Source organism: Manacus vitellinus, unplaced genomic scaffold, assembly GCF_001715985.3.
Source record: "Manacus vitellinus isolate BGI_N305 unplaced genomic scaffold, ASM171598v3 scaffold_9_pilon, whole genome shotgun sequence".
Lineage (NCBI taxonomy): Eukaryota > Metazoa > Chordata > Aves > Passeriformes > Pipridae > Manacus > Manacus vitellinus.
Window position 1 is genome coordinate 22160288 of NW_021940917.1, and position 12464 is coordinate 22172751.

The 12464-nt window shown below is 50.5% G+C and overlaps 1 protein-coding gene across 1 annotated transcript in view; it reads right to left on the bottom strand.

Annotated features, from left to right (window-relative positions):
- Nucleotides 1-8271: 8271 nt before the first annotated feature.
- The window catches only part of ZCCHC7 (zinc finger CCHC-type containing 7), an 86394-nt gene continuing 82201 nt past the window's right edge, over nucleotides 8272-12464 (bottom strand). The window contains exons 9-10 of the mRNA XM_029965470.1: nucleotides 10011-10128; nucleotides 8272-9605 (exon numbers count right to left, since the gene is read on the bottom strand). Coding sequence (XP_029821330.1) covers nucleotides 9154-9605; nucleotides 10011-10128 — 570 coding nt within the window. The 3' untranslated portion in view covers nucleotides 8272-9153. The remainder of the gene's footprint in view (nucleotides 9606-10010; nucleotides 10129-12464) is intronic.

Genomic DNA, 12464 nt, shown 5'->3' on the forward strand with positions numbered 1-12464 from the left:
TTAATTAATTGGCTGCTTCTCCCTGCCAGTGGAAGCCAAGCTCTCTCCGGTGGGTGGGATGTGCAGAAGGTGCCCCATGGTCTCCAGGGTGCACTGGCAGATTTGGGGCTCTGTTAGTTCGGGACAGCTCTTTGTGAGAGAAGGCTGGGGAGATTTGGCTTTGCCCCACACCTGTGCTTCAGGTGCTGCTGGCCCTGCTGGTGGGGCCCTGTGTCTCCCCACGGAGGGAAGGAGCAGCACAGGTGGGAAAGCACAGCAGTGTCTGGAATGCTCCCCACTGGCTCTGGTGGGATACAGGCCCCTGGCGTGGTTATGGTTGTGGGGCTGTACCCGGGGAGGGTCTGGCACTGAAGACATGAGGGTGTGGGGAGCAAATGAGGATTTTTTTGCGCAGCTTATCATGCTTCAACATGGAAATCAAGATAAGAACTACCTGGGCCACAGCCTGTCCCTTTAGTTTGGCCTGTGCAGGTCAATCATGCATAGGAGAAGCCTTTTCCTTGTCCCCTCCAGCAGCATCTCCATGTAACAGCCAAAGGGAAAACACTGCAGTGCCGGGGAACTCCCTCACCCTCATGGACATGGTGACATGGCGAGGCCACCCATCTGTAGCTGTGGGGCAGCCAGGCTGCACATCCCATTCCACAGTCTGTTGGTTGTGCTCCAGCAGCTCCAGGAGGGACCTGGAATGTGGCCAGATGGGTGACAGGAGCAGAGAATGGTGGGGGATGACACTGCGGTGCTACAGCGGGTGTCATCGAGGACATGTGGCTGGGACCTCTCACTGCCCAGGGATGGCCAGCAACTCAGCCAGGAAGGAGAGATTTGGCAGTGCCAACCCCTCTGTGCCCCTGTGCCATTGCTGGGCAGAGTCCTCATGGCACTGTTCCCCACGGCATTCCTTGCACATCCCTGGGGGTGCAGCTCCACCTTGCCAGAGCAGGTCCAGAAGCTGGGTTGTTTTTTGCAAATTCTGTATAATATATATAAAATATAATATATATTATATATATAAAATATATAGGATTATTTATTTCTCTCCTGCTGCAGTTTGCCCAATCACAACCTTCCCAGGGCTCTGCATGTTCCTTTTGCTCAACGTTTTCCTCCTATGCACAGGAGTGATGGGTTTTGACAGTTTTTATGTTCTTTGGGAAAAAGGAGACAGAGTGTGAAAGACCAAAGGGGATTTTTATTTTCAGAATGTTGCTGCAGTAATTAAAATGTTTGGAAAGGCGTTCTGTTCCCAGAAGTAATAAATAGCTTTTCTGTTTTGCCCCATTAATTGCCATTAGTTAAATACATGTATTTTATAACATGTGTATTCACTCACCTGCTTGCTCTGACATTTAAATGCATGTTTGAATATGCATTATATCCTTTAATGCACAGTAATCATTTGGTACATTATTACAGGCTCTTCCTGAGCTGCCCCTTCCCAGGGAGTAGGTGTTTGTGTTGACTCTGGGGGTGCACAGCACCAGGTCTGGGGGTCACGGGGCTGGGCAGACCCTCCTCTCTTGGGGGACCACACGCACTTGGGGTGACAGCCAGTGTTGGCTGCAAAAGGTCTGTGGAGGATGCTCAGGTTCCTTTTTCCCCTGCAGATCCCAGCTGAGGAGGCCCCAGTTTTGGCCGCTCATGGTCAGCACAGGCTCCAGACTTGGTGACCAAAGGGTCAGCTCCTGGCAACCTTCACCAGGGGCTCTGTGTTCCTGGTTTTCAGAAAATGTTCATTGCACTGTCTTGATGGTAACAGCTGAAGCCTGCCTGGATGAGGAGAGCAGGACCACCAGCGTTTGGGGCACAACCATGAGGGTTTGGGGCAGGACAGGACAGGCTGTTCCTGTGATGGCTGTCACCTCTCAGCATGGCTTGGTTCTGCTTTTGGACTGTGGCACATATCAGCGAGAGGTCAGCAGAGTCTCCACCTGTTAGGGAGAGTGGGAACAGCCTTTGTCAGGTCACTCGATGACTGAGGAGCACTTGGTATGTCTGGAAGCTAAAAAACCTTGACCAGAACACCCAGGTAAATGTGATCTTCCTGATCTCCCATCTCCTCTGTTTTCCTGTGCAAAACAGCTCCCAGCAGCTGAACTGGCGCTGGGTTAAAGATCAAATAATGAACTGGCACAGGGCATTGTGTTCCCAGGCATACCTTTCCACTGCCTCCCTTCCTCATGCTACTGCTCTCAGATGCTCCTGGAGCCCCACCAGCCCCTGGGGATGGTCCCTGTGGGGATTACTTGCCCTGGAGAGCAGTGCTGAGCTCTCCATGGAGACAGGCTGTGACACACAGCACTAGGGCGGCAGAGCTGGGGCAAACCCCGAGCAAAGTCGTGCAAGGGGAAAGGGACCCACACCCTTTGCCTGGAAGAGTTCCAAAAGGGTGGGAGTCCCAGCCCCATGCATGGGGTCCTTCCAGCAGACCCACGTCCTCGCTGCAGCCATCGGTCTCTCTTGGGAGCCCTCTGTGAGCAGGAGGGGAGGGCACAGTCCTGTTCCCAACTGGCTACCCCTCGGCAGTGCTGTGGCTGTGCCCCCTCCCCAGGAGATGTGTCTGGTGGCCGTGTTCCCAGCGATAGGTCCAGCTGCAGTTCCTGAGGAACAATGCGCTCCTACTGTACAGTACCAGATTGTACATCAAAACTATTATTTCCAACATCTCTGGCTTAATTGTAAAACTATAATACAAATGACATTGGGGGTTTGCTGAAGTTAAATTTTAATAGCAAGCCAGCGCCCTTTTAATGACATTTTATACATTTAAATTGGTCATGATCCCTTTGGGAACAGTAATTTTATTCATGGAGATTATGTCTAATTTGAATATAAAAACACCACTAAAAAGATATTGGATTTGCTATTTTTCACTTGCAGGAGCTCTGGAGTCCAATCTTCCCAACTGACTGGGCTTTGGTGGATTAAAAACCCCAACAATCCCCCACCCCAACTTCCTTCCAGCAAAGTGTGGTGTAGAGATCTGTGTATGCCAAACTGCCTCCGATGCTGGCCTGTGTTGGCTCCCAGCAGGCTTGGAGGTGCAGCCACCTGGGCCAGCCCTCCCATGGTGCTGGGCATGGAGGGATGAGGGGCAGGAAGCCATGGGGCAACCACCCAGCACCGGCTGCAGCTTGGTTAGAGAGTTCTGTGTTCTTCTGCAGTCCCTGTGCAGATCCTGGTGCAGCCGCACTGGTGCCTGCTGGGGATGGCAGCTGCCTTCACCGTTATTCCCCTTTCCTGTGCTGGAGCTGCCCAGAGTGTCCCAAATCCAGTGCCAAACTAACATGACTCCTGTCAGATTGGCAAGTGGCTTGGCTGGAGTTGTCCTTACCCGGCAGAGGGCAAGGAGGGGCCTGGCTGAGGCTGCACTTTGGCAGCAGCAGCCCCACTTGTCCTTTCAGTGACAGCACAGTTATAGAGGGACAGTGGGCAGGCACAGCTCCACAGGGACTGTCACTCACCCTGGCCATGTGAGGTATCCTTGGTGGCTGCTGCCCCTCTGAAGAGCAAGGGGCACTGGCACAGCACAGCCAGGGATGTCCATGGGCACCCAGGTGTCTCCTGCAGAGGCCAGGTGGGGAGGATACTGAGCAGAGGTGCCAGCCTGGTGGAAGCACCCTGGGGTCTCCTCTGTCAGGGTGGCTGGTAGAGGACCGATGTCAGTTCCAGCTGTCCTGGCTGTCCCTTGCAATGCAGAGCACATGCCTGCTGCATGTGGGACTGCAGGAGAAGGAGACACAGCGGGTGGGTGAGGTCTGTGGATGAAAAAATGTTTTTTTTTCCACCCAGGGACCAGAATAAAGCCACTGGGGTGTTAAAATCCCTCAGGTGAGGAGACCCATGCACTGGTGGAGAGGCAGGTGCCTGTGGGGGTCTGGGGCATGGCTGGCCAGGGTGCCAGCAGGAGGGACGGCACAGCCGAACCCTCGGCACGCGGAGCTGATAACGGTGCCAGCGCCGACGGGCGCTGCACAAAGCAGCAGCCTCATCTCTGAGTCGGGATAAACTGTTTGGCCTTTGGACAAGATTATTTCTGTTCAGAACACGATTGTTATCACTTAATTGAAAATAATTATCCAATGCAAATTGGCTTCAAGTTGGCAGCTGAGTTTAGACAGCACGTTTCCAAGCTGTCCTGAGGAGAGCTGAGCAAGAGGCTAAGACTGTCCACAGGGCTGAACAGGGAGAATACTGGGGGGGGGCAGATGTTCCCTTTGCAACACCTGCACCCCCCAAAGAAAATGGGGGGGCCTGCCTGGTGTTTTCATGAACCAGGGTCCTCCTGTTTGCCTTACCAAAGCAGCCACTCTGACAGTAGTGGGAGCATTGGTACTGGAACCAGCTGCTCGAGAAAGCTCTGCTCAGGTGTGACAGGGACATTGTTCACAAGCCTGTATCCCACCTGGCAGTGTCTGCTCCCAGGATTTCGTCACATGGAGGAAGCAGCTCTCCTGCTGCTGTTGGCTGGGAGAGCTGCAGTGTGGCTGGTGCCATAGAGGGGCTGGGGCACAGCTGGAATGTAGAAACCTCTGAAGAGTCCAGCAGGAATGGCCCCCCTGGAGCTCTGACCCAATCAGGCACCAAAGCCTCAACTAGGCTTGGTCCTCTTCCACTGGACCTGTTCTGCCACACACAATCAACCTGTCACTCCAAACGTCACCTGTGTCTGCAGGTTCTCATCAGCGAACTGAGGAGAACCAGAGACCCCTGCTTGGTGTTTCTGTGTAATTTCCCACCCCCCCGCACACTCCTCAGTGGGGTGAACCTTCCCCTTCTGGGGTCCCTGTGGCCACTCCTGCCTGCAGGCTCCGTCGGCTGTCTGGGGGCTTCCTGCAGCTGCTGCACCTTTGGCGTTTTCTCCTCTTCCTCATTTTCTGCCTGAACAGGTTTGGATTAGACAAGACCTTCCCAAATGGACACAATGCCCACGCCAGTGCACAAATACACCAGAGAATACTGGGTTTCCACAACAGTTTTTCTATGATTTGACCAGTCTGGCAGGTTAATTAAAAAAAATCCCAATGTTTAAATGCAGTTTCATCAGGAGAAGTGTAAAACCTCTGTAAGAATCTCTGTCAGGACTTTTCAAACCCTGCAAAGCACAATTAGACACAGTCAAATATTGCCCCGGTTAAAGACTATTAATTTTCCTTACATTTGTCATGAATTAATTTTTTCCGCCTGTATCAACAGTGTTTCCTTTATAAATACGACTGGCTCCTTTACATTGAAAAATTAAATTTGCTCTGATAATGAACCAAGGTGCTAATAATCATTTTGCAATGCAAAAAAAGTGCAATTACTGGCTGCTGTGCCACGCAGTGCCATGGATGGTTGTCGCTGACCCTGCTCTGTCACTGTCACCCATGTTCCCATCCAGAAGGTGCAGCATGAGAGCCCTGGGTGCTCAGGTGGCAGTGTCCACCTGTTCAGGTGAACTGAACCTCAGGTTTGCTCAGTGTCCTTGAAGAGCTGCTCAGTGACACATGGGGTGGAACAAGGTCTGTTGGTGAGAGTGAGCCCAACTCGAGGCACAGGGGTCTGTGTGGTCACCGTGCACCACTAGGGCTGGGTATGGCATGGCCACAGACGCACACAGTTAAGTGACATTCCCAGCAGATTCTACAACAGTTGGACAGAGAGACTGACATTTCTGGTAGACTTTAGGGAAAGGAACGCTTTTAGGAGGAGCCAGCCCTGTGCTGTGTCACAAAGACACATCCAGTTCCTCCCACAGGTGTGCCACAGACACAGACACCTCAAATCACAGTGCTCCTTTCTTCCTCAACCTCACTGTGTAGTGGCTGCAACAAATGATGGACCCAATACTCCCTTTTCCCCTCTTCACTCCTGGGACACCTGCCCCCATTACCCAACAAGACTCTGACCTTCTGATCCATCCATCTTGTCTCCTCTGCAGCGCCAGGGCTGAGCTGTGGCCCTTTATTTATTCACACAGTGTAGGTTTCCTCATGCTGCTTCACCAGTGCACATCAACTGTGACCTCGAGACACCGTCCTCTCCTGGGATGAGCATGTTTTCCAGTCCCAGGCATCTCTGGAGTAAGGGCTGACAGTTCTTTAAAGGGGGGGGGGGGAAGCAGGCGGGAGGAGTGACAGGCTGAAGTACATTGTGATTTAATAGGATAAAGCAGAGCTTGATGGAAGCTCAGCCGACCATTCCGGGCCCAGCATAGGACTGTAATGCAGAGCTACCCTTTCCCAGCACCTGACGTGCTGATATTTGTGCTGCTGGAAAATCCATCCCCCCTTTTTGCCATTTTTCTCATCCTCTATTCCTCACTGAATGCAAACATATCTCCTGCTGCATTATTCTTGCACTGAGCTCTGTAAGATCCATCAGCTGCCTGACAGAAGCCTTACTGGGAGTGCTGGGTGGCACTGGTTACCAGTGTCAGCTGGCACTAGACACAACCTGCCTTGTCCCAAGCAGTGCCAGACAGAGCCCTGGGCGCCAGTTTCTGTCACACCTGATTTACCCATGTGCTTGCCTGTAGAACAAACCAGCCTCCTTTGTGTCCCTCTTTCCCAGCTAGCAGCATTATCCAGACTCCCTGGTTCTCCCCTAAATGCTCTGGTGGGTGCTCCACTGCAGATTCCTGCAAAGCCCGACACCAGTCAGTGCCAGGGCTGATGTTGTTACCTGCTGGGAATCCAAACACACCTGTGGGTCATGCCCCAGGTTGGATGTCCAGCTTCAGGATCTCGTTTCTTTTCCCACAGCGGCAACAAATCCCGGCCTGTGCTGAAGGGGGCTGAAGGATGTTCCCTCACCCAGCTCCCATCTGCTTCCAAGTGTCACTGCATCACCTTTTTCCCTTCCCATGGCTCAAAAAAACCTGCTTTCTCTGTCTTTTACTCACTGTCCTGCAACCGCAAGCAGCAGACATCTATCAGAGCAAAGGCTCTGCAGGGCTGGGTACCTGCAGGACTCACAGGGACATCCAGAGGCAGTTTTACCACAAACACATCATCTGGTGCTGGCAGCAGGTGCTGCCAGTGACAGGCAGGAGACATAATCTGCGGCCAGGCTTCAGTGGGTCTCACCCAAGTACCTGTGTAGGTCACCTGGCCTAAATTCCCTGCCACTACCTTCCCAAGGCAAGGCAGGTTCTGCCCACCAGCACCCAATGGGGTTTGAAAAACTCTGTATCAGTTGCCCAAGGTGAAATCTTCTTGGCTGAAGCCACTGAACATCAGAGAAAGAGCTCAGGACTCCTGGCTGATCTGACTCCTGCCACGCTGCCGAGGCACCTGCTCATCAGGGGAGGAATTAGGAAGACCTCTGACTTGCTCCACACCTGACCACCCTCTGGGACTGCACATGGTGACATAAAGGCACCTCTTATGTGCAGGAAATTCACTCCCTTCAAGACAACTTAGTTGGACAGGTGATCAAACTGACCCATCAGAAAAGCTGGAGTTCATCTTGATACCTCACCTAAAAGGACCCTTCTCCCTGAATGCCAGGTTTGTGCTGGTTTGTCTAAAGGCCAATGGAACTTTTACTCAAATAGAACCCAGTATTGAAAACCAAAAAGGGACACAAAACACAGTGCCCAGGAAAAGAGTAATTTCCATGCTAAGGGCAAGCATTTTTGGGGATGGAATTAATTTTTTTTCATTAAGGTTAAAACCAATTTTTTTTTTTGTGGTATCATCATGAACTTTTCAATCAAGCAATCAATGAAGTTAAGCAAAAATCAATTTTTGTTGCCAAGTACACGCTGAAGCAAAGCTGGGCATTATGTTCCCAAGTACTCTGCAGGTGTAGCTCTGCCCCAAACACCTCTGAGATGGGGTGACAGGATCACCAGAATGCCTGTGTTCTCACTAGAGACTTTGCCAAACAAAAACCTGATGAATTTGGGGAGTACCAGTATGGGATAACACTGGCAGAATGACAGTCCTGAATTTTAACTTAGGTGCCATTTCCCTTTCCAGGTACCCTTGAAGGGTACAAATAGTTTCTAATTTTAAAACAGAACTGCAGCATGAGGAGAGGACTTGCACCTCAGTGACACTGTGCTGTTAGTTACCATCAGCCGCTCAGAAAAGGAGTGGCTACAGTAGAGAGCAGGTCACAGAGCAGCAAGGTATAGTAATTTCCTTTTCAAAACAGTAGAGTATAAATACTATCCTTTTTTAACTTTTCTCTTGCCTAAGGTGACAGTTTCAGCTCAGGAAGGAGAACACAATACTGCTTTCAATTATACTTGGAATGCAGGGAAATGAGGAACAAACCCACTTTTTTTCATATTCCTCATGTAAAGTTTTATTTGGCTTAGTCCTTTGATGAAGCATTTCATTCTTACAAACCTTAACACAACACGCTGAATTCCAGTGTACAAAAATAACTGTATTTGAAAAAAATTATTAAATTTTAGCACAGTATGATTGGAATCAAGTATGTTCTTCATACTCTGCTCTCTTTTCTCCAGAAACAGCTTCCACATCAAGGGGAACAAGGACGGATTTAGTGTGAGATGTAAACTCTGTTCCATGCCCAGCTGCTCACTCTGCCCAGCTGGCAGGGGCAGGGATGGGGCTCGGGGGAGCCCTGAGAGCCAAGCACCGAGGGCAGTGGATTTGTGGTGCCACACGGGAGTGTGAGGCAGGAAACTGCTGCATCCCAGAGTGCAAAGCAGCGACTTGGCTGCCCCTTCCAGGAAGGAGGGAAAGTGCCAAGTTCCCCTCTGCGCTCTGGAGAGGAATGATGGCTGGGGGGATGTGCTTTACCCCCCACCTTCCTGCTCTCCATCCTGACCTCTCCTCATGCAAGTCTCCCTGGTGCCGGCTCCGAAGGCGCCGTGTTCGATGGCAGCAGATCCTGCTCTGACAGCAGAACCACATCTCACCAGTGAAGAAACAGACCCTGCCAAATCCAGCATGCCCCCCACAATCCCCAAGCAAAGAAAATAAACATACAGCCTATTCTGGAACCACCCCACGTGGGAGCACTGGGACCCACCGGCCACAGCAACAGTTCTCAGAGACAGAGTGGTCTGAGTATGTGTCTGGCATGCTGGCTCAAGGACGGGCTCAAATTCATGTGCTAAGAGAGAGACAGAAATAAAGAGAAGGCAGAGCCAGAGCCAGCAAATACCAGTGCTACCTGCCCATCCCCCTGTTACCAGGATTTCTGTTTGGACTTCTTCCTCTTCTGTTTTATGAGGAATAGATTGTCCTTGCTGTCAGGACTAGCATCTTTCTGCTTTTTCCATTTCTTCTTCCTTTTGACACCTTCCAGAGGCTCCTGCACACACCCAGCGTTTCTGCCTGAGAACGCCTGAAAAACGGACTTGTGCCGAACCTTGCCGCCCTTGCACACCTGCTGCTTGCACCCCCGAGGGAAGTCTCCCTCTGGGTCACAGCGGAGTTCAACACCCCTCCTGTTCATCTTCTCTCGGGATTTCCCTGCCTGGGACACCTTCATCTTCTTGTACTGCTCACCATTCCTGTTCAGTTTCCCGTGTTGTCCTTTCCAAGGTTTGCTCTTTTTCTTGTGGCTGTGCCCCTTGAGCTGTTCTTCCTGCCATGGTGTTTTGGGCTGTTCCGGCAGAAGGCCAGCTTCCTGCAGGTCTGGAAAACAGAGCCTATTAGTTCCAAACCTAAAAACCCCAAAACCTGGTGCCCAAGCCATCACAGCTCTCCTTAAGTATGGATTAATTGGACAAAAATTTATCTCTGACAGATATTTTCATGTCACCAGCCTATAATCTAAACAAATTACGATTTAATTCCCTTCCTGTTACTTTATGGCATTTCTCATGATTAAAACTTGACAATACCCACCGAGCGACTTTGACATAATCAATTTCCATGATAGATATGGATGAATAAAGTCACAAATCTTTTACTACTACCAGACTACCTCTTCAAATCCATGCACCTTTTCCTGATGCTTGAAAATAATTCCACAGTGTTTCTAAAAAGCAGCAAATGGAGAACTGAAAGGTGGGAGGGATCTCCCAAACCACACCGTACCTGCCACCTTTCTTTTTAACCTATTTGCTCTCCTCTTGATATCGCATTCATCATCGTAGTAGTAGATGAAGGGAGAAGTGGGGAACATGCTCCCTTGCATCCGCTTCTCCGAGCACTCCTGCAAAACACATTTCAGGTCACCAGAGTCGGCTAAGTGTCAATTTTCCTGGAAGAGAAATGGGCCAGGTCCTGCAGGGGCTGGTCTGTACCTGCAGGGGGTGTGGCCAGCACTGACATTTTCATTACCAATCCGTAATCCCTCCTGTGCACGCCCAAACGCTGGAACTGTGTGAGCACACAGCAGGAGTCCTCTGTCTTTCTGCAGTTACCACACGTCTGTAGCATCCCCCCGCCCCTCGAGCAGGCAAGAAGGAGCAGGTGAGGACAGGTAAACACCAGGTGAGTTGCTGACAGTGCTGTTGGACACAAGGACTGGGCTGTCCCACTGCCAGGCAGGACCCTGACACCCACTCCGCTGCTTCCCACTGCTCCCACACACCCGGCCCCCTTGGAGACAAACAGTGCCATGGCAGAGCAGCCCTGGCACCTGGCTCATTTGGGGTGAAGCCATCTGCAGAGGGGTGGCAGGCCAAAAGGGGGTGAGAAGCAATGCCAAGGCAGCATCTCCCCTCAGCCTGACAGCAGCCAGGGTGGGCACTCCTACCATGTGCCATGTTCTCACAGGGACAAACCAAAAGTAAATCCCCCTTCAGGATGGTGTGCAGGGGAGTGCAGGGAAGAGGAAAAGGAAGAGAGCCCTGAACAGTCAGCTGAGGTAAGAAAGGGGCTGGCTCCGACACCACGTGCGTGTCAGCCTATTCCCCAAACTCTTGGATCAGGCATGTGAATTTTTTCACCGGTGTACACACAGTTTTAGCCATGTTTTGTAAGCCAGGCTGACTGGGATGCTTCCCACAGTTCTGCCTTTTTTCCAGGTACCATGTAACAAGGTGCTTTATTATCCTTGCAAACTGCTTGCTACCTGCTGTGCTTTGCTTCACCACCTTTCTCTTCTTGGATACTGCACAGATCACAGAAACACAGAATCCCAGAAATGTTTGGGTTGGAAGGGACCAAAGCTCATCCAGTTCTACCCCTTGCCATGGGCAGGGACACTTTCCACTAAATCAAGTTGCTCCAAGCCCCATTTGATCTGGCCTTAAACACTTCCAGGGATGGGGCAGCCACAGACTCTCGGGGCAACCTGTGCCAGGGCCTCACCATCCTCACAGCCAAGAATTTCTTCCTAACATCCAGCCTAAGTCCACTCTCTTCCAGTGTGAAGCCATGCTAGTGAGCTCTGTGCCTCACAATCTCCAGGAGCTGTCAGGAGCTTTTGCCCACCTGGTGTCTGCACCACAGGGCCAGCAGCTCTCCTGCATGTGCCATTGCTACCCCTCAGTGTCACTCGGGCAGTCCCTGTTGCTGTGCGTCCTCCTGCCCGCTTCCCTCTCCCTTCCAGAGGCGCAGTGCACCAGAGATGCAATTTGGATGTATTTTGTATTTCCCAGCTTCTATTTGGCATGTGCTTGGCTGAAATTTAATGAAGAATTCCTTTTTTTGCAGGTTGTTTGCCTCTGTTTCTGGGAATGGTGTCACATGGAAAGATCTGGTATCTCTGTCCTCTTGTGTTGCTATCAGCTCATCCCCTTTCACTCAGTCATTGCTCAGGCTGTTTCTGCTCTTTGTACACTAGTAAAAATACTTTGTCTTTCTGAACTTCAAGAGCCATAAAATGTCCTCGAGTCACTTCATTCCCTTGCTGATTTTATACAGCTTCTACCACTTCGTATGCAAGTAATTACCACCAGCTCCTCCCATATAATTTCTAATTATTTTTACAGCAGCCTTAAAAATTAAATAATTAATTTACAGCATCCCTAATAATTACTAATTAATTTTACAGCAGCCTTATTTGTATCCATGTACGGCTGTCTTCTTCCGGTGTAACTTTCTGACAGTTTAGTAAAATTAAAGTAACCTAAAGGCCCAAGCTTTTAACAAAACATATTGGGTAGTTGTAGGGGCTGACACACAAGAGCAGGTGGAAGGGAAGGGAGGAATTTGCTTGCAATTTGCTGGGTTTAAGCCATAGAAAACAATAAACTAAACTCATTCAGTGCCTGAATAGCATCTGTTTTCTGGAATACTTGTGGCTCCTGCCCTTATTCCATGAAAGAAAAACCTCAAATATTTGCTTTGGGTTGGTATTTGCAGGTACAGAGCTGAACTTCTCACAACAGGCACTGAAAAAGGTGATAAATATCATCAAAACAGCCTGGAAGATGCAGCACACCTCCCATTTTTACTGAAGCCACTTAAAGCTCAGGACGTCTCCCTCACCAGGCTACACCTTACAGAAGGGTGATGCCAAACTTAATGTTGAATTAAACTAAGAAAAGACAAATGAGGATCATAACAAGCAGGCAGAACTGGAACGTTCCCAAAACAGCA